Here is a 23,398-nt window from a genome sequence, read left to right on the forward strand (position 1 = left end):
AAAATAGTAAGTTTTAACACTTTCAACTAAATTCAAATCAGGTTTTGTTGGTCAAATAGGCCGAAAAAATCATAAGTTTTCATAAAGATTTTCGGAAATTGGAATTTTTCTTTGAAAAAATTCTAAAACTGTTAAAATAATCTCTATATTACAAGGATTCGCTAAAAGTGCCATTTTTGTTTTATTTGACTTATAACATTTCACAGTTTCGAAGTTTAAAATTTAAAAGAATTTTAAAATTTTCATGAATTTTAAGGTAATTTTAGAACATAACCTTTTAGAATTTCTTTGATAGGGACGCTGATTTTAATTGTGGGAGTGTAAAATTTAGTAGGAACATGTATGTATATACAGTGCGTCATAATCAATCAAAAAGTCGATTTTGATTTTTTTGTAACTTTGGATTTCATATGACGATTTGTAAAGTTTTAATAAACAAAAATTTTGTGGCTCTTTTAAAACATATGTTTTGTAAACTGTAAATTTTGGCTCATCCAACTCCAAAGTTTGCCGACCCCTGTGTTAAACCATAAACTGTGAAAGTCATACTTGAAAAATATAGGGAAAATTTTCTTGAAACTAAAATGAAACATAATTTTGTTTTCAACCGATTGAAATGCAACTTAGGAAATAATATATTATGAAGACGCGTATTTATGATGACGTCAAAATTAACCCCTAAACGTAAATTTATTTTTATAATAATTTTAAATATCCGTAATATATTAACTAAATGTTCAATGCCATTTTGCGAGAAAATTGTGTGTAATGTAAGATAATAAATCACGTTTTCAAATTCTATAATTCGAAATCATAGGCATATGTATAAGGTTAAATTTACAACACTTTATTTGATGGTGAATGCATAAGATTCATATGACTAAAGTCATAATTATATTGAATTTTATTGTTTAATATTTATATTAAAAAATATTAAATATTTTTACTTACTTACCTTTCTTCATTTATGAAATCATTGCAGTGCTGCAATAAAATAATATCAATAATTAAGTTAAAATTAAAATGTTTATTATTAATTAATAAACTGTTTGTAAATATTAAATATAAATTAGGGTTCTATAGTTGAAACGAAAAGTCGACTTTTCGACTTTTTGCATTTAGTTAAAAGTCGACTTTTCGACCTTTCGACTTTTTCCATTTTATGAAAAGTCGATTTTTCGATCTTTTTCATTTATTTAAAAGTCGACTTTTAGACTTTTAGTATTTTATAAATGGTCGACTTTTCGACTTTTTCCGACTTTTTCTGACTTTTTTCGACTTTTTTCGACTTTTCGACTTTTTTCGACTTTTTCCGACTTTTCGACTCTTTCCGACTTTTCGACTTTTTGATTTTTTACGACTTTTTGACTATTTTCGATTTATTTCGACCTTTTTCGACTATTTTCGACTATTTTTTTACTTTTTTCGAGTTTTTCCGACTATATTAGAGTTTATGACCTTTTTTCCACTTTTTTAAAATTTTCGACTCTTTTCGACTTTTCGACTTTTTTCGACTTTTTCCGACTTTTCGACTTTCTTCGACTTTTTTCGACTTATCGACTTATCGACTTTTCGACTTTTTTCGACTTTAGGATTTTTTGACTTTTCGATTTTTTTCGACTTTTATTTACAAAGTCGACTTTTCGACTTTTTTCATAGACGATAGTCGAGTTATCGACTTTTTTGGAACAAAATAGTCGACTTCGACTTTTTTCGACAAAAAGTCGATTGTTCGATTATTCGAAAGTCGATTTATAGAACCCTAATATAAATATCTTCTCAAATTTTCACAGTGCATTCCTGCATGTCTGGAATAGGTAATGGGCTACTTTTTATTTTGAAATTCCAAGTGGGCGGGGAGACACGCCCATATTAAGAAAATATTAAATCCGTGTATTTGACAGTTTAACAGTTAGAGTCCTCAAATTTTGTCGGAGCCACTTTAGTGTCAATATGATTATTTGGGACAAAAAGTAGGCGGACTAGCATTAGGAGGCGTGGCACCTCCCATATAAATTAAATACAAAAATTCGTTTATCTTGGAAACTATTAAAGTTATTTTGTAGGAATAACTTTAACATCTATTTAAACATTTTGGGTAATAAATTGGCGGACTACACATGAGCGACACCTCCCATATTAATTAAATACAAAAATTCGTTTATCTTGGAAACTAATAGACTAAATTTTTAAAATTTTGCACAAAGAACTTAAATATTTATCTGAACATTTTGGAGGAAAAAGGCGGACTTTCATCTGGGGAGCTTGAAGCCCCCATATGAATTAAATAGAAAAAATTTTATATCTGAGAAACTATTAGAGCTAAAATCTTCAAATCATTCTTGAAGAATTTTGACATCCATCTGAACATTTAGAGTATAACTAGCGGACTTTCAAAGGGGAACTTTGCACCTCCCATATGAATTAAATATAAAATTTCGTTTATCTGGGAATCTTAAAATTTTGTAGAAATTATTTAAATATTCATCAGAATAATTTGGGGAAAAAGTGCGGGCTTTCATCTGGGGAGCTTGAAGCCCCCACTGAGAAACTATTAGAGCAAGAATCTTTAAATTTTACATGAAGAACTTTGACATTCATGGGAACATTTAGAGAATAACGGGCGGACTTTGGCACCACTAATATGAATTAATTGCAAAATTTCGTGTATCTTGGAAACTTTTAAAAATTGAAGATATTTGTGATAGATAGAAACAGGCAAACTTGCAATAATTTGCTTGACATAATTAAGATATTGTAAATCTGGAAAACTATTATAGTTAGAATCTTCAAAATCGTTAAGTGGGTTTTTTATTTATACATATTGCTTTTAGGGTAGCAAAGCACACTGGGCATAGCTAGTATATATGTATATAAATTTATAATACTCAATAAGCTTTTCGATAACATAAAGCGAAGAATATGCTGTAATATGAATTCAAATATGTTATTAATAATTGAAAAACTAAAACTAGAACTGAACTAGAACTGAACTAGAACTGAACTAGAACTGAAATAGAACTGAATTAGAACTGAACTAGAACTGAACTAGAACTGAACTAGAACTGAACTAGAACTGAACTAGAACTGAACTAGAACTGAACTAGAACTGAACTAGAACTGAACTAGAACTGAACTAGAACTGAACTAGAACTGAACTAGAACTGAAATAGAACTGAATTAGAACTGAACTAGAACTGAACTAGAACTGAACTAGAACTGAACTAGAACTAGAACTGAACTAGAACTGAACTAGAACTGAACTAGAACTGAACTAGAACTGAACTAGAATAGAACTAGAATAGAACTAGAACAAAACTAGAACACAACTAGAACACAACTAGAACAGAACTAGAACAGAACTAGAACAGAACTAGAACACAACTAGAACAGAACTAGAACAGAACTAGAACAGAACTAGAACAGAACTAGAACAGAAATAGAACAGAAATAGAACAGAACTAGAACAGAACTAGAACAGAACTAGAACAGAACTAGAACAGAACTAGAACAGAACTAGAACATAACTAGAACAGAACTAGAACAGAACTAGAACAGAACTAGAACAGAACTAGAACAGAACTAGAACAGAACTAGAACAGAACTAGAACAGAACTAGAACAGAACTAGAACAGAACTAGAACAGAACTAGAACAGAACTAGAACAGAACTAGAACAGAACTAGAACAGAACTAGAACAGAACTAGAACAGAACAGAACTAGAACAGAACTAGAACAGAACTAGAACAGAACTAGAACAGAACTAGAACAGAACTAGAACAGAACTAGAACAGAACTAGAACAGAACTAGAACAGAACTAGAACAGAACTAGAACAGAACTAGAACAGAACTAGCAGAACTAGAACAGAACTAGAACAAGAACTAGAACAGAAACTAGAACAGAACTAGAACAGAACTAAAACAAAACTAGAACAGAACTAGAACAGAACTAGAACAGAACTAGAACAGAACTAGAACAGAACTAGAACAGAACTAGAACAGAACTAGAACAGAACTAGAGCAGAACTAGAGCAGAACTAGAACAGAACTAGAACAGAACTAGAACAGAACTAGAACAGAACTAGAACAGAACTAGAACAGAACTAGAACAGAACTAGAACAGAACTAGAACAGAACTAGAACAGAACTAGAACAGAACTAGAGCAGAACTAGAGCAGAACTAGAACAGAACTAGAAACAGAACTAGAACAGAACTAGAACAGAACAGAACTAGAACAGAACTAGAACAGAACTAGAACAGAACTAGAACAGAACTAGAACAGAACTAGAACAGAACTAGAACAGAACTAGAACTAGAACAGAACTAGAACAGAACTAGAACAGAACTAGCAGAACTAGAACAGAACTAGAACAGAACTAGAACAGAACTAGAACAGAACAGAACTAGAACAGAACTAGAACAGAACTAGAACAGAACTAGAACAGAACTAGAACAGAACAGAACTAGAACAGAACTAGAACAGAACTAGAACAGAACTAGAACAGAACTAGAACAGAACTAGAACAGAACTAGAACAGAACTAGAACAGAACTAGAACTACACTAGAACAGAACTAGAACAGAACTAGAACAGAACTAGAACAGAACTAGAACAGAACTAGAACAGAACTAGAACAGAACTAGAACAGAACTAGAACTAGAACAGAACTAGAACAGAACTAGAACAGAACTAGAACAGAACTAGAACAGAACTAGAACAGAACTAGAACAGAACTAGAACAGAACTAGAACAGAACTAGAACAGAACTAGAACAGAACTAGAACAGAACTAGAACAGAACTAGAACAGAACTAGAACAGAACTAGAACAGAACTAGAACAGAACTAGAACAGAACTAGAACAGAACTAGAACAGAACTAGAACAGAACTAGAACAGAACTAGAACAGAACTAGAACAGAACTAGAACAGAACTAGAACAGAACTAGAACAACTAGAGCAAACGAGAACATATCTAGAACAGAACTTGAACAGAACAAGAACAGATCTAGAACAGAACTAGAACAGAACTAGAACAGAACTAGAACAGAACTAGAACAGAACTAGAACAGAACTAGAACAGAACTAGAACAGAACTAGAACTGAACTAGAACTGAACTAGAACAGAACTAGAACAGAACTAGAACAGAACTAGAACAGAACTAGAACAGAACTAGAACAGAACTAGAACAGAACTATAACAGAACTAGAACAGAACTAGAACAGAACTAGAACAGAACTAGAACAGAACTAGAACAACTAGAACAGAACTAGAACAGAACTAGAACAGAACTAGAACAGAACTAGAACAGAACTAGAACAGAACTAGAACAGAACTAGAACAGAACTAGAACAGAACAGAACAGACTAGAACAGAACTAGAACATAACAGAACTAGAACAGAACTAGAACAGAACTAGAACAGAACTAGAACAGAACTAGAACAGAACTAGAACAGAACTAGAACAGAACTAGAACAAACTAGAACAGAACTAGAACAGAACTAGAACAGAACTAGAAAGAACAGAACTAGAACCAACTAGAACAGAACGAGAACAGAACGAGAACAGAACGAGAACAGAACTAGAACAGAACTAGAACAGAACTAGAACAGAACGAGAACAGAACGAGAACAGAACGAGAACAGAACGAGAACAGAACTAGAACTGAACTAGAACTGAACTAGAACTGAACTAGAACTGAACTAGAACTGAACTAGAACTGAACTAGAACTGAACTAGAACTGAACTAGAACTGAACTAGAACTGAACTAGAACTGAACTAGAACTGAACTAGAACTGAACTAGAACTGAACTAGAACTGAACTAGAACTGAACTAGAACTGAACTAGACTGACTAGACTGAACTAGAACTGAACTAGAAACTGAACTAGAAGTGAACTAGAACGTGAACTAGAACTGAACTAGAAGTGAACTAGAACTGAACTAGAACTGAACTAGAACTGAACTAGAACTGAACTAGAACTGAACTAGAAACTGAACTAGAACTGAACTAGAACTAGAACTGAACTAGAGCTGGACCTGAAACTTATCTAGTACTGGACTAGAACCTAACTATAACTGAACCAAACTGCCCTAGAACCTAACTGAAACAAAACTGCACTAAAACTGAACTAAAACTGAACTAGAAGTGAACAACTTAGATCTTGAAGTGAACTTGGACCGAACAAAAAGCTTATTTTAATAGATTTCTTTTATTGCTATATGAGTTTATATTGCCATAAACTCCGTTATTAAAACTAATATTACCAGAAAATTACATTTAAATATTTTACATACAACTCACATTCATAGCCATTAATTTGGCCATTAAGACAACAACAATTAAGAGAATATCATTCATAAAGTTCTAGTGGTAGACAATGATGTACTTACTCATCAGCAGTATCATCATCAACATTATTGTCATTATAGCATTACATTTTGATAATGTTGGCAGGAGGATGGACTCGTACTTACTCGTAACTATAATTGTAAATGAAAATGGAAATTACTTAATTAATTTTAATGTCACTTTAAAAGACCTCTTAAAAGACAAACACACACACATACAAACATACTCCATAAGAGAATGTAGCCCTGTAGTTCGAATTGGGCGTCATATAGATCCATTTACAGAATACTGTACCAAAGTTAATCTTATGTCTACTGGTCTTGGAAGAAAGTAGTCTTTCTGAAATGGAGATAATGTATCCTCATAAAACTGCTTGTAAAGTATGCACGTAAGGACAGACAGACAGTTTAAAGGACAAACACTTATAAATATGTACATGTTGGAGAAAATTAATAAAAGAAGGAGGACACGAGACTGGAAGGCAAAAAAAAACATAACCTTAATTATCCGTAAAGAAAAAACACACGTATTTTATGGCTTTAAATTGTTGAAAAAAAAACATTTTTTTTTTTAAATTTCAACAACAAAAAACGACGACAATTTTCAACAATAAAATTAAAATAATAACGGTTAATTATAATAAGCTTCTAACGAAAAAAAGAACAGTAGCGGCAAAAGCAACTAAACACCAGACATGAAACGTTTTTATTTATTAACAAGACTCTTACCAAAAGGAGAAAAGAAATTAGATCAAATGAAGTCGATTACTATGATACCTACAGTAAAAAGTAGAACAAAGGTAATTTTCGAAAGTATACTTTATATGGAAGCTATTATGGACCGATCTGGGAAAATATATGTCTCAAGACATATTCATGTCATTTATCTCGTTTATGTGTAAATGGACCTTATTGTATTATGTACCGATTCGTGGGGTGATTTATATGTTTCACCACTGAAGGGGAATGGAACTACAGAATAGTCTATGTACTATTCTAAAACCTAGTTTATAGACTAGTCTATGGACTAGTAGACTGAGGATTAGTGAATAGACTATGAATTTGACTATTGGTAAGTATATTTCCAAGCCATAGTCTATAGACCAGTTAAGGTTGGTTTGTTGGTAGTAGTTTGCTGCGCGCAAACAGACAATTAGAGTGGACATTTTGACAGGACCACTCCACTTATCTGACAAAAATTGGATGTGAAGTAGTTGAATATATTTCTCTTTGCGGCTAGATCAGGACATTCGCAGAGAATATGGAAGATCAACAACAGCAACAGTATTCATTGGTGGGAAGACCGACCCAACCTGCTTGTCTGTGTGACATCACAGTCAGTTATTACTGCCAGAATCCTCGATATATCCCGTCTATTTCGAGTTATAAGCTGCCTAGTGCGTTTCTCATTGAAAGAAGGCCACATTAACTTCTACATGTGTCCAAATTAATCGATCTTTTTTCAGCCTATTGAGGAAAGAACCTGAGAATTCTACTATAATAGAACCGAACGGAGTTGCTTCTGAAACGGCGTTGAAGACATCCAGATCAGAGCAGATCCCTTTCTGGCTAGCTCATCTACCTATTCATTGTCACAGTGGTCCCTATGCGACTAAGTCTTGACAGATCCCTCTTGCATTGTCTGACTAATAGGGTGGTGCTGCTATATAGCAATATTTCAGCCGGAAAAACACTACAGGTGTTGGGAAGACGGTAACAGAAACTTATTCCAGCTTCTTCGCAGAAGACACCAGTTCGGTTGGTATGTCACCCATACACCACTCATTCCTAAAAAGAATTCGGACTATCAAAACTCTATAAAAATCAGTGTGCGGCGTTATGTGGTCAGGTGGCTGGCTCAAGAATGCTGGTAGTAGACTAGCATGTCCTACGTTCTTGACTTCCGTCATCCAAATGAGTTAAGCCTTACGACAGATATGACATATGAAGATCTATAGGTACGAAGTAGTGTTTAGACCTTCTGAAGGTCTAGCTTTTGGAGCACCTGTTATTCCAATGCATGCTGATCTCAGAACTTTGTATAGTTGTTTAACAATCAAATTCTTTTTCATATCTAAGAATAGAACGTAATATATGTAGATACGTCATCCATTTAACTATTTTGGGACTAAGTATCTCATTTTATCCCGAACATCTTACGATAGGTTTAGTAGGTGACTTTTCTGATTCTGTTATGGATGTTTAGTTTCCATGACAATTTAGAGTCTAGGATAATTCCTAAATAATTAGTCTTGTATGATAAGGGAATTTCACAATTCTTTAACCGCGTTAGGTTGAAGTTTGAAATTTTGGTCTTTGTTGTTAAGAGTACCAGTTCTATCTTGCTTAGATTTACTCCAAGGCCGCTGGTTGTGGCCCAGACATTAAGTAGCAGCAGAGCATTACACATAATATCACTAATCAAGCCTGGAAACATTCAATTTCATTCCAGTTCAATAAGAATTGTTAAGGACTAGTCTATGCATTTGTCAAGGACAAGTCTATGGACAAGTCCGTAGTGTGCAAGTGAATTTCTATTTTCTTTTTCTTTTCATCATAACAAGCATCCGTTTCCTGTTAATATTTTCCTTTTAAGTCAAATCTTTAAATATTTCTGTGTGTGTCTACTACCTTACCTTCTCTGCACAAAATCTTAATAAATAGAGGAAATCTTTTGGTTCTTTGTTTGGGGATTCATGTACATGAAAATTGTAGACAGGATTTTATGCGCAACTTTAAATATGAGTTAAAGAAGGTGTGTCTAAGTGCTCCAACCTACATCTCTCCATTTGTTGGTTATGTTAATTACTATCAAAGGAATTTTAATATTTAAACAATTCTGACACATAAAGTCTCATTAATATTTCTAGAATAATCGGAGAGGTTTACCTATGGAAAAGAGTTAAACGTAGGAAACCACTAATGGAGTACTGATGGAACTCTTATTAATACTAAGGAAGTAGAAATGCTAATGATTCATCTTCACTTATGAACAAATTCTCGTTAAATTTTATTTAAATACTATTAATATCTTGTCTTATAAAACGAGTTTTCCTTATAACCCAAAGTAAAATTCCAAATTTTAACTTAAAATAAAAATTATCTTAAACATTAAAACAAATCTTCAACAATTACAAATTATCATGACTAACTTACTGTCAACTTTACTTAAAAGTAATGTCTTAACAAAACAAAAAGCCACATTTGCAACAATTTCAATAATTTCCTGAACACAACCACACCAACGAGGTCATCAAAAGATAAATTGACCACATTATTTAATCAACTATTCAAAAGTATTTCTCTGTCGCTTTTCGTAAACTTTTTGATAATTAATTGTTTCATCAGGACACATACACCAAACGGAAAAAAACTGAATTTAGCGATTTTACTGTTCATTCTTTCTTTATTATTTTTTTTTTTTTCAGACAAACTTTCCTTTTACGCTTTATCAACATTCCAGCCATTTAAAATGTTAAAATTTAAATAAGAAAAGGAAATAAACGAATAAAAAAATTCTTAAGTTTTGCCATAAAATGATAAAGACTTTAGCGGAGGAGTCAGTGTATTAAGGCCATGTTAGCAGAAAAGAAGAAAAAATAAAAAAACAGCAATTTAAATTATTTTCAACATTTATCATTGCAATTTTTGGACGACTGAGTAATTAACACTGAGTATGTGTGTAAAAGTGAGACGAGTTAAGGATGCACTCTAATTATTTGAAGGTTCTTGAAGAACTTTATAATATTGTATTTATAGTAAAAGGAACTAGAACAGATTGTATTATAGTAAATGGAACTAGAACAGAACTAGAACTGAACTTGAACTGAACTAGACCTAGAACAGAACTAGAACAGAACTAGAACAGAACTAGAAACAGAACTAGAACAGAACTAGAACAGAACTAGAACAGAACTAGAACAGAACTAGAACAGAACTAGAACAGAACTAGAACAGAACTAGAACAGAACTAGAACAGAACTAGAACAGAACTAGAACAGAACTAGAACAGAACTAGAACAGAACTAGAACAGAACTAGAACAGAACTAGAACAGAACTAGAACTAGAACAGAACTAGAACAGAACTAGAACAGAACTAGAACTAGAACAGAACTAGAACAGAACAGAACTAGAACAGAACTAGAACAGATTGCAATTTTTGGACGACTGAGTAATTAACACTGAGTATGTGTGTAAAAGTGAGACGAGTTAAGGATGCTCTCTAATTATTTGAAGGTTCTTGAAGGAACTTTATAATATTGTATTTATAGTAAAAGGAACTAGAACAGATTGTATTTATAGTAAATGGAACTAGAACAGAACTAGAACTGAACTTGAACTGAACTAGACCTAGAACAGAACTAGAACAGAACTAGAACAGAACTAGAACGAACTAGAACAGAACTAGAACAGAACTAGAACAGAACTAGAAACAGAACTAGAACAGAACTAGAACAGAACTAGAACAGAACTAGAACAGAACTAGAACAGAACTAGAACAGAACTAGAACAGAACTAGAACAGAACTAGAACAGAACTAGAACAGAACTAGAACAGAACTAGAACAGAACTAGAACAGAACTAGAACAGAACTAGAACTAGAACAGAACTAGAACAGAACTAGAACAGAACTAGAACTAGAACAGAACTAGAACAGAACAGAACTAGAACAGAACTAGAACAGATTGCAATTTTTGGACGACTGAGTAATTAACACTGAGTATGTGTGTAAAGTGAGACGAGTTAAGGATGCTCTCTAATTATTTGAAGGTTCTTGAAGAACTTTATAATATTGTATTTATAGTAAAAGGAACTAGAACAGATTGTATTTATAGTAAATGGAACTAGAACAGAACTAGAACTGAACTAGAACTAGAACTGAACTTGAACTGAACTAGACCTAGAACAGAACTAGAACAGAACTAGAACAGAACTAGAACAGAACTAGAACAGAACTAGAACAGAACTAGAACAGAACTAGAACAGAACTAGAACAGAACTAGAACAGAACTAGAACAGAACTAGAACAGAACTAGAACAGAACTAGAACAGAACTAGAACAGAACTAGAACAGAACTAGAACAGAACTAGAACAGAAACTAGAACAGAACTAGAACAGAACTAGAACAGAACTAGAACAGAACTAGAACAGAACTAGAACAGAACAGAACTAGAACAGAACTAGAACAGAACTAGAACAGAACTAGAACAGAACTAGAACTAGAACAGAACTAGAACAGAACAGAACTAGAACAGAACTAGAACAGAACTAGAACAGAACTAGAACTAGAACAGAACTAGAACAGAACTAGAACAGAACTAGAACAGAACTAGAACAGAACTAGAACAGAACTAGAACAGAACTAGAACAGAACTAGAACAGAACTAGAACAGACTAGAACAGAACTAGAACAGAACTAGAACAGAACTAGAACAGAACTAGAACGAACAGAACTAGAACAGAACTAGAACAGAACTAGAACAGAACTAGAACAGAACTAGAACAGAACTAGAACAGAACTAGAACAGAACTAGAACAGAACTAGAACAGAACTAGAACAGAACTAGAACAGAACTAGAACAGAACTAGAACAGAACTAGAACAGAACTAGAACAGAACTAGAACAGAACTAGAACAGAACTAGAACAGAACTAGAACAGAACTAGAACAGAACTAGAACAGAACTAGAACAGAACTAGAACAGAACTAGAACAGAACTAGAACAGAACTAGAACAGAACTAGAAACAGAACTAGAACTAGAACAGAACTAGAACAGAACTAGAACAGAACTAGAACAGAACTAGAACAGAACTAGAACAGAACTAGAACAGAACTAGAACAGAACTAGAACAGAACTAGAACAGAACTAGAACAGAACTAGAACAGAACTAGAACAGAACTAGAACAGAACTAGAACAGAACTAGAACAGAACTAGAACTAGAAGAGAACTTAACTAGAACTGAATTGGAATTGAACTAGAACTAAACTATATCTAAACTAGAATTGAATAAAAATTACATTCTGACACATTAATACATATTATTACACTTAATTATTTGTACACTTTATTGTGTATGTCATTGAGTTGTTATATCAAATCAACAACAACTTCATGTATTTTACTATGTCCTTTCTTATAATATTTTATTGCTATAGATTTTGTTGTTATCATGCTGCTGTCATAAGATTTAAAATGTTGAATGTATGTTGTAGCTGTATCTGTGTTGGTTGTTTGGTAGTTGATTTAGTTATGCCTTCAAGCTTATAGTAACTTTGTTCTAATAAACCACAGCAAAAATAACAACAAACAATAGCAAAAGCATTAGCGATTACAGTTGTAATTACAACAATTGCTGCAACATGCTGCTGCCACAATAATAAGAACAACGTTTAATAGCACTTCCGGTACTTTACACTTTATGTGTTTTATACAAGAAAATTACGGAATACTTAGTTACTCTATTGTAGGCCGTTTTAACGGTGTTTCGTATCCCTTTCAGACAGTATTAGGCAAATGTTTAAGTACGTTCTAGCTTGGACGGCTGGAAGATCATCTTTACTTTTGTGTCGAGTAAGCAACTTTATATGTATGTACCTACCACTCCGAACTGCAGGGATAGAATATTGTTGTGTATGTGCGTTGCAAAACTTTGTTTGCATGTGGAATTGTAGTAATTTTTTTCTTCTTTTTCTCTATTTTTCCTTTTATTTAAATTGTGTTTCTCCTGCTTTTGCGTTTTGTACAACAACATTAACGACATCAACAGCATTTAAGTTGCAATTTAAATGTCATGCCAAAATGAGCTTCACCAAATAAAAACCATTTTTATTTACTCTCCAAAATTTTTTTATAAACCCTTTACCACTATGAGGAAAAGGTATTTTGGGTTTATGTCAATGTTTGTAACATTATAAAATATTGATATAAAACTCAATCAAAAGTTTATAATAAAACTCAAAATCTTTTTATTTATTAACATAGTCGAGCATTCTATCAGTTAGATAAAAAAAATAAAAATTTAGCAAACTGATCCTAAGTTACTCATTGAAGGGCTTCATGCAAATGGGTTTGCCCGACCAATTTTTTCCCTTATTTAATTTATTATATATTTTTGGTAATTTTAGACAATAAGAACTTTCTTTAATTTTTGTATATTTGGAAAACAAAATTTGTAAAAAAAATTTAAATGGTCTGCACAAATTTTTAGGCAAAATGTCATAATTAAAAGAACATTTTAAGCCCTTTTACTCACATTTAAATTCGCAAAGTAATAAACATTTTTTGAGCACTTTTATACAAGAGTACTTAAGTATTTTTATGAACAAAACATGAAGATTAAAGTTATAAAGATGTTAATTAAATATAAGTATGCTAGAACTGAACTAAAACTATACTAGAACTGAACTAGAACTGAACTAGAACTGAACTAGAACTGAACTAGAACTGAAATAGAAACTGAACTAAAACTGAACTAAAAACTGAACTAGAACTGAACTAGAACTGAACTAGAACTGAACTAGAACTGAACTAGAACTGAACTAGAACTGAACTAGAACTGAACTAGAACTGAGACTAGAACTGAACTAGAACTGAACTAGAACTGAACTAGAACTGAACTAGAACTGAACTAGAACTGAACTAGACTGAACTAGAACTGAACTAGAACTGACTAGAACTGAACTAGAACTGAACTAGAACTGAACTAACTGAACTAGAACTGAACGAACTGAACTAGAACTGAACTAGAACGGAACTAGAACTGAACTAGAACTGAACTATAAGACTGAACTAGAACTGAACTAGAACTGAACTAGAACTGAAATAGAACTGAACTAGAACTGAACTAGAACTCTGAACTATAACTGAACTAGAACTGAACTAGAACTGAACTAGAACTGAACTAGAACTGAACTAGAACTGAACTAGAACTGAACTAGAACTGAACTAGAACTGAACTAGAACTGAACTAGAACTGAACTAGAACTGAACTAGAACTGAACTAGAACTGAACTAGAACTGAACTAGAAACTGAACTAGAACTGAACTAGAACTGAACTAGAACTGAACTAGAACTGAACTAGAACTGAACTAGAACTGAACTAGAACTGAACTAGAACTGAACTAGAACTGAACTAGAACTGAACTAGAACTGAACTAGAACTGAACTAGAACTGAACTAGAACTGAACTAGAACTGAACTAGAACTGAACTAGAACTGAACTAGAACTAGAACTGAACTAGAACTGAACTAGAACTGAACTAGAACTGAACTAGAACTGAACTAGAACTGAACTAGAACTGAACTAGAACTGAACTAGAACTGAACTAGAACTGAACTAGAACTGAACTAGAACTGAACTAGAACTGAACTAGAACTGAACTAGAACTGAACTAGAACTGAACTAGAACTGAACTAGAACTGAACTAGAACTGAACTAGAACTGAACTAGAACTGAACTAGAACTGAACTAGAACTGAACTAGTACTTAACTAGAACTGAACTAGAACTGAACTAGAACTGAACTAGAACTGAACTAGAAAACTAGAACTAGAACCTAGAAAACTGAACTAGAACTGAACTCGAACTGAACTAGAACTGAACTAGAACTGAACTAGAACTGAACTAGAACTGAACTAGAACTGAACTAGAACTGAACTAGAACTGAACTAGAACTGAACTAGAACTGAACTAGAACTGAACTAAACTGAACTAGAACTGAACTAGAACTGAACTAGAACTGAACTAGAACTGAACTAGAACTGAAACTAGAACATGACTAGAACTGAACTAGCACTGAACTAGTACCTGAACTAGAACTGAACTAGACTGAACTAGAACTGACTAGAACTGAACTAGAACTGAACTAGAACTGACTAGAACTGAACTAGAACTGAACTAGAACTGACTACTGAACTAGAACTGAACTAGAACTGAACTAGAAGTGAACTAGAACTGAACTTAGAAGTGAAATAGAACTGAACTAGAACTGAACTAGACTGAAACTAGAACTGAACTAGAACTGAACTAAGAAACTGAACTAGAACCTGAACTAGAAATGAACTAGAACTGAACTAGAATGAACTAGAACTGACCTAGAACCTGAACTAGACGGACTAGACTGACTCTGAGAACTGACACTAGAACTGACTAGAACTGAACTAGGAACTGAACTAGAACTGAACTAGAACTGAACTAGAACTGAACTAGAACTGAACTAGAATCTGAACTAGAACTGAACTAGAACTGAACTAGAACTGAACTAGAACTGAACTAGAACTGAACTAGAACTGAACTAGAACTGAACTAGAACTGAACTAGAACTGAACTAGAACTGAACTAGAACTGAACTAGAACTGAACTAGAACTGAACTAGAACCTGAACTAGAACTGAACTAGAACTGAACTAGAACTGAACTAGAACTGAACTAGAATGAACTAGAACTGAACTAGAACTGAACTAGAACTGAACTAGAACTGAACTAGAACTGAACTAGAACTGAACTAGAACTGAACTAGAACTGAACTAGAACTGAACTAGAACTGAACTAGAAGTGAACTAGAACTGAACTAGAACTGAACTAGAACTGAACTAGAACTGAACTAGAAGTGAAACTCTTGAATAGAACTGAACTAGAACTGAACTAGAAATGAACTAGAACTGAACTAGAACTGAACTAGAACTGAACTAGAACTGAACTAGAACTGAACTAGAACTGAACTAGACTGAACTAGAACTGAACTAGAACTGAACTGAACTAGTACTGAACTAGAACTGAACTAGAACTGAACTAGAACTGAACTAGGACTGAACTAGAACTGAACTAGAACTGAACTAGAACTGAACTATAACTGAACTAGGACTGAACTAGGACTGAACTAGGACTGAACTAGAACTGAACTAGAACTGAACTAGAACTGAACTAGAACTGAACTAGAACTGAACTAGAACTGAACTAGAACTGAACTAGAACTGAACTTGAACTAGAACTGAACTAGAACTGAACTAGAACTGAACTATAACTAGAACTGAACTAGAACTAGAACTAGAACTGAACAAGAACTGAACTAGAACTGAACTAGAACTGAACTAGAACTGAACTAGAACTGAACTAGAACTGAACTAGAACTGAACTAGAACTGAACTAGAACTAGAACTGAACTAGAACTGAACTAGAACTGAACTTGAACTGAACTATAACTGAACTAGAATTAAACTAAAACTGATTTAGTACGGAACGGAATCGTTAAAATTTTTCAAGTACATACATGCTAAAATTTAGCGGCTTAGCTTCGAGAAATTCAAACAAATCTCGGGTAATTCACAAAATATTAAAATTCTTTAAGAATTTATGTAAATAGAGCAACAGATGTTGATTAAAAACTCCAGTTAAACGCCTCAAACCTTATGGAATCTAATTGCGACCCTTTCCCAAAACCATAAACCCTTAACAGAATGTAACATTTGCCGTTTATCCTCACGGAACAGGGCACTTATGGTCATTAAAGAAAATTTAAATTTGTCGAGCAATTTAAGCTTACTATACGCTTAACGGAAAACCTCATTACACAAAATGCAACACTTGTCTACGACTTTTTTCTATTTTTAAATCATTTTTAAATGCTTTATTTAGTTTTACTGCTTTTTACGCTTTTAGTAATTTGTTTTTCATCTTTTTCTTTTTTTACGGAAACCGTATATTTTAAGAAACACAAATAAAAGAGAAAACAATTTTAACTCAAAACTGGAGAAAAAAAAACTGTGGTGTAATGAAAAAACTGTCTAGCTGGGAAAAAGTGAAAAAAAACAAACACTAAATGAAATATTATTCAAATTTAGCCAAGCGCACTTATGGCCTAGTCCCTAAACCACAAACACATAGACGCAGCACAACAAAAGCACACAAAAAATATAGAAATTATATGATGCCTGGAATAGCTTAGGAATGAAGTGAAATAACTGAATGGAAGAATTAAATTACAATAAAAATAGAGTTAGACAAATAATATATACGAGGGTTGTTATTTTTAGGGAGTTTCGTTAAAACTCTTTAAATATACCTGTAGTAATCGAATTTCTAAAGTTTTAAAATGTATATTTTATATAACATATTTTCTTTTAGAATGTAATTTATATGTATGTTATCAAGATTTCTTACACAATCCTCCATTATGCATGCATACGTTCAAGATGAAAGACCAACACAACAACAACTACAAAATTAAGTAGAAGCCTGCAAAAAAGGAAAGAAATACTAAAGAAACGGAAATCATCTTTCATTTTGTAAATATTTTTCTTTTTATTTTCATTTGACTTTAAGTGAATTTCTTCTTTGTTATACCCTCCACCATCATCAGTGGTGATAGAGGGTATATATAACTTTGTCATTCCGTGTGTAACACCAATAAATATTCATCTGAGACCCAACAAAGTATATATATTCTGGGTCCTTATCAAATTCCGAGTCGATTTAGCTATGTCCGTCTGTCCGTCTGTCTGTCTGTCTGCCTAAAACACGCTCACGTTAAAACGAAGCAAAGGAAGTAAACCAAATTCACCGAAAATATTCATTGTTATCCTAAGCAGTTTGGTATTGAAAATGTGCAAAATCGGTTCACATCGGGAAGAGTTATGAATCAAAATTTAAAACAACCTCGAAAAAAATAAGCATTTTTTACACATTCTGATGTAATTTTCTCAAAAACCATGCAATATAAATTCATGAAAATCACCATACATAAGTTTCTACACGAGAGCTTGATCCCTGCTGAAAATCTATAGAATCGGTTCACAATTTCATATACCTCCCATACAAAAGTACATATTCCCAGAAAATGGGTTTTTTGTTAATAACTTCCGTCACAATATCGATATCTTCACAAAATTTTACATACTAAAATTGTGTATCAATAGAATTCATCCAAAGAAAATATTTTCTGGATCGGTCCATAATTGGACATAGCTCCCATACAAGGTCCCCTCCCGAAAATCACTTAAACGCACATAATTCATTAATAAATTAAGATATCCATATAGAACTTGGTACAAGTATTGCTCTCACATACAGAAATATTATTGTAAAAGTTTTTAGGATCGGTCCATAATTGGTCATAGCTCCCATACAAGGTCCCCTCCCGAAAATCACTTAAAACCACATAACTCATTAGTAAATGAAGATATCCATATAAAATTTGGTGCAAGTATTACTCTTATATACAAAGAAATATTACTGCGAAAGTTTATTTCCGATCGGTCCATAATTGGTCACAGCTCCCATACAAGGTCCCCTCCCGAAAATCACTTAAACGTGAATAACTCATTACTAAAGTAAGATATCCATATAAAATTTATTACAAGTATTGCTTATATGCACAGAAATATTATTAAGAAATTTTTTTCCGATGGGTCCATAACTGTTCATGGCTCCCATACAAGGTCCCCTCCCGAAAATCACTTAAACGCACATAACTCATTACTAAATTAAGATATCCATATAAGCTTTGTCACAAGTATTGCTCATATACAAAGAAATATTACTTTGAAATTTTTCTCCGATCGGTCCATAATTGGTCATAGCTCCGATACAAGGTCCCTTTCAGAAAAACACTTAAAGGCACATAGGTCATTGCCTAATAGTGATACCCATTAAATATTTGGCATAAATACTATTTTTGTACATATAAATATTATTTCCAAATTTTTTCACGATCGGTCCATCCTTGGTCATAGCTCTCACACAAGGATCCCTCCCGAAAATCACTTAAACGCACATAACTCATTACCAAATATTGGTATCCATACATTTAGCAAAAATATTGCACTTATATACATAAATTATACGATCGGTCCATATTTGGTTATAGCTCTCATACTAGGTCCCCTCCAGAAAATCACTTAAATGCACAATATTCATTACCAAATAATGATATAGATACAGAATTTTGAAATTTTGTCTTTGTATACATAATTGGTCATAGCTCACATACAAGGTCTGTTTATGATTTTTAGAATTTTAATATAATATCTTGAATTACCTTTAAATTCGGAATGTAAATAAAGGCCTTCTAATAAAAAGGTTTCCCTTCTCTGTATATTAGTGATTTTATTTCTTTTTTACTTTACAAATTGTTTTACGGTCTTATTTATTCGAAGTTCAAAAATGAATAGAATGATTATTACAAAATTTTTAATTTGCATAGCAAGTGAAACAGATTATTGAAAAAAAGAAGAAATAATAACAATAACAACATAATGGTAAAAACAGTTAATTTTGAGTTACTCTTCATTATCATTACATTAGGTTGTTATTAACACATTACTAGTGTATAGTGAGAGCTAATTTTACATTGAGTAATTTTGTTATTCTTTTTAAATAGATATAAGAGAATATAAAAATATCCCAATATTATAAATAGTACAGTGGGTACTCGAATAATGTTATTAATGTTTATAACACTCTTCTTAATTATTAATTATTAATATTATTTATCTATTTTAAGTTATTTGAATAATTTCACAAAAAAAAAATAGGAAAAGCAAATGGTTGAAGAAAAATTTAGTTTTCTGCAACATACTCCCCCCTAGGAAGGAGAAGGATGGCCTATCGTTGGGAGTGTTTTGATTTAGTCAGTAGACTGCGCTATGCTCCGACTCACAGCGTTTGAGCTAGGCTCCATCCTTCTATCCGAGGGTGTAGTTTTGTACTTCAGTGTAGAAATTTCTTCGGTGGAATCTGTAGGTAAAAAACATATTTTAGAAATTGGTCTTTTCATGATTTTATTTTTCGTTAGTATGGATACTACCCGCACCCGACCATCAAGGCCAGGGTGTATCTCTTGAATACGACCTAATATCCATTGAGCTGGTCCACATCTGTCATCAGCAATCAAAACTAAGTCTCCAACTTTAGCATCAGGTTTCGGTGTAAGCCATTTTGGTCGAGCTTGCAAACGATTTAAATATTCCAAGTACCATCTCCTCCAAAAATGTTGCTTAAGTTTTTCTATAGATTTCCATCGATTTAAACGGTTAATGTTAATATCTAGTAAATTTTCCTCTTGAATACATGTCGTTGGCTCGCCTATTATGAAATGAGCTGGTGTTAACGCATCTAAGTCAGACGGGTCTGAAGACAAAGGGCAAAGTGGTCTAGAATTTAATACACTTTCTATTTGACAGAGTAAAGTTGCCAATTCTTCAAAACTTAAAACTCTCTCATGCATTATTCTTTTTAAATGATATTTGACCGACTTCACTCCTGCCTCCCACAGGCCGCCAAAGTTTGGGGAACCAGGAGGAATAAAATGCCATTCAGTACCAATAGATGTTAATGAATTTACCAAATCGTCAGGTAAAGATTTTTTATTCCTATGCAAAAGAACTTGAAGTTCTTTGGAAGCACCGACGAAATTTGTTCCACAGTCGGAATAAATATCTGTGCATCCACCTCTGCGAGATATAAAACGCCGAAATCCGGCTAAAAATGAGTTTGTGGTCATGTCAGATACAGCCTCTAAATGTATGGCTTTAGTAACCATACATACGAACAAACAAATATACCCTTTTGAAATAGCGGCCGATCTTAAGGTACAATTTTTAACAGATATAGGACCTGCGTAGTCGACTCCACTATGTTTAAAAGGTCTGGTGGCATTTAAGCGAATAGATGGTAAATTTCCCATTATTTGTGTAGCAGCTTTCGCTGAATAAGTAAAACAACGCATGCAGTTGGTAATAACAGCCTTGGCCAACTGATTACCAGAAATAATCCAATATTTTCTATTTACATATGACATAGTCAAACTGATACCACCATGCAATGTTTTTTCATGAGCATTATGAATTATAAGTTTTGCAAGGGGATTTCTATTAGATAGGAGAATAGGATGTTTAACGTTAAACGGCAGATTAGAATTCTGTAAACGGCCACCAACTCGAATAATTCCCTCTTCGTCTACAAATGGCATAAGTTTTCGAAGAGCTTTTTGTTTAACTTCTCCCTTACGAATGAGTAATTTTAAATCATTGGGAAAATCAATAGCTTGTGTTATTTTTATTAAATTTTCCAGAGTAGTATTCAAAATTGCCGGTGTAAGAGACCCAGTCTCTTTAGAATTTCGATTACTGCTCCTGCTATTATGAATAAATCTGTAGCAAATGGAAATTGCTCTTAATAGGCAAATTAATTTAGAAAATTTATGCAAAAAGTAAGGATATTCACAAGTTTTAATTTTATCTTGCTTTACAGATGATTCATCGGGTAGTTTATTTCCCGAAATAGTATTTACAGAAATGTTACGAAAAGAAGTTGATGAAGATGTGTGAGTTTTAGAAATTTCCTCGAATGTTTCATAATTAGATAGAGGTTTTGGCCATGATGATTGCGGTTCATACAAAAACTTCGGACCATTCCACCATATCTCACACTCTACTAGCTGATGAGGAAAAATACCTCTAGATGCACAATCTGCGGGATTTAATGCAGAGGGTACATATTTCCATTGAAAATAATTGCTATGCCGCTGAATTTCAGCAACTCTATTCGCGACATAAACCGTCCAACTCGAAGGAGGCTTCCTCAGCCAACATAGCACGGTAGAACTGTCACTCCAAAAGAATATATTTTCAATATGTCTGTCTTTGAAGGAGTTTTTTACTCTTTCAGATAATTTTGCTAATAAAGTAGCAGCGCAAAGCTCAAGTCGAGGAATAGAGACTGTTTTAATTGGCGAAATTTTAGATTTCGCTTGTAAGAGATGTACAAAAATCTCATTGGGAGTAATAACTCTGCAATAAATGGCTGCTGCGTATGCCACGGTGGAAGCATCGCAAAAACAGTGAAGTTCTAGCTTAAAATCTTTAGAAACATTAATCCATCTTGGAATTTTAATATTTGAGAATTCAGAAAGAGTCGATCTGTATTCCAACCATTTCTCATTAATATCCGATGGAATTGGGCTGTCCCAGTCTACCTTTTTTTCCCACAATTGTTTAAAAAGAGATTTTGCAACTACAGTGCAAGGAGTAAGCCACCCCAAAGGATCATATACACGAGCCGTCTCGGATAAGATTGTTCGCTTTGAAACTGGACGAGATTCATCAATATTTGTCCTATAAGAAAGAGTATCATCAGTGGTATTCCACTGAATTCCAAGTGTTTTGACAACATTGTCGCCATCAAAATTCAGAGTTAAAGATTTTTCTCTAAACTCCTCAGGAATTTTATGAAATAATTCAGGTGAATTTGTGATCCACTTTCGCAAATTACACCCACCTTTCCCCAAAAGTTTACATAAATTCCTTTGTAAAACAATCGCCCTTTCAACTGTCTCAGCACCAGATATAATGTCGTCGACATAAGAATCTGTAACCAAGATCTTAGATTCATCAGGAAATTCATCCTTATAATCTTCCGCCAATTGGCGCAGCACACGTATAGCGAGATATGGGGCTGAAGTCGTTCCATATGTCACAGTGTTTAATTGGTATACAGAGATCTCATCAAGAGGACTATATCGCCATAATATCTGCTGAAATGGACGGTGTAGTGAAATAACTTCAATCTGCCTAAACATTTTTTCAATGTCAGCACTAAAACCAATTCTATGAGTTCTCCATTTGGTGATAATCTGTGGCAGATCATTTTGCAACGCAGGGCCAGGAGATAGTTCTTCATTAAGACATTTTCGATCGTCCATATGGCTACTACCGTCGAACACTACTCTTAACTTGGTTGTGGTGCTATCATCCTTAAGCACACCATGGTGGGGCAAAAAATATGAGTTTTTCAAAATATCTGCGGGATATGTACCGATTTTGGTCATATGACCTAGTGTTTCATATTCGCGCATGAAATCTTTATATATTTCGGAAAACACCGGACGATTTAAAAATGAGCTTTCCAACTGCTTAAAACGCTTTAATGCTCCAATCATGTTATTATGAATTTTAGGAAAAGAATTATGCTTTATCAGTGACTTGAATGGCAAATTGACAACATATCTGCCAGAAGTAGAGCGTGTAGTTGTGGCCTCGAAAAAATG

General features: G+C 33.4%; 1 protein-coding gene across 1 annotated transcript; it reads right to left on the reverse strand.

Moving 5' to 3' along the window:
* Positions 1-837: 837 nt before the first annotated feature.
* Positions 838-23,290, reverse strand: LOC119610934. The gene is made up of 3 exons (XM_037966358.1): positions 20,012-23,290; positions 956-984; positions 838-880 (listed from the first exon to the last, which is right to left on the reverse strand). The coding sequence occupies exons 1-3, from the start codon at positions 23,288-23,290 to the stop codon at positions 838-840; spliced, it is 3,351 nt and encodes a 1,116-aa protein (XP_037822286.1).
* Positions 23,291-23,398: the final 108 nt, after the last annotated feature.

This window comes from Lucilia sericata, unplaced genomic scaffold (genome assembly GCF_015586225.1).
Source record: "Lucilia sericata isolate MDLA Ls3-8-SP2 unplaced genomic scaffold, ASM1558622v1 Contig001312F_arrow, whole genome shotgun sequence".
NCBI lineage: Eukaryota > Metazoa > Arthropoda > Insecta > Diptera > Calliphoridae > Lucilia > Lucilia sericata.

Bases quoted from the DNA above. Each gene is read 5' to 3' on its own strand.
- LOC119610934 (XM_037966358.1), bottom strand. From the start codon at position 23,290: ATGATTGGAGCATTAAAGCGTTTTAAGCAGTTGGAAAGCTCATTTTTA. The intron at 985-20,011 runs GTGAGTCGGAGC...ATTTTATTGCAG, and splicing joins TGGAGCCTAGCTCAAACGCT to CACTGCAATGATTTCATAAA. The intron at 881-955 runs GTAAGTAAGTAA...TTATGACTTTAG, and splicing joins GATTTCATAAATGAAGAAAG to TCATATGAATCTTATGCATT.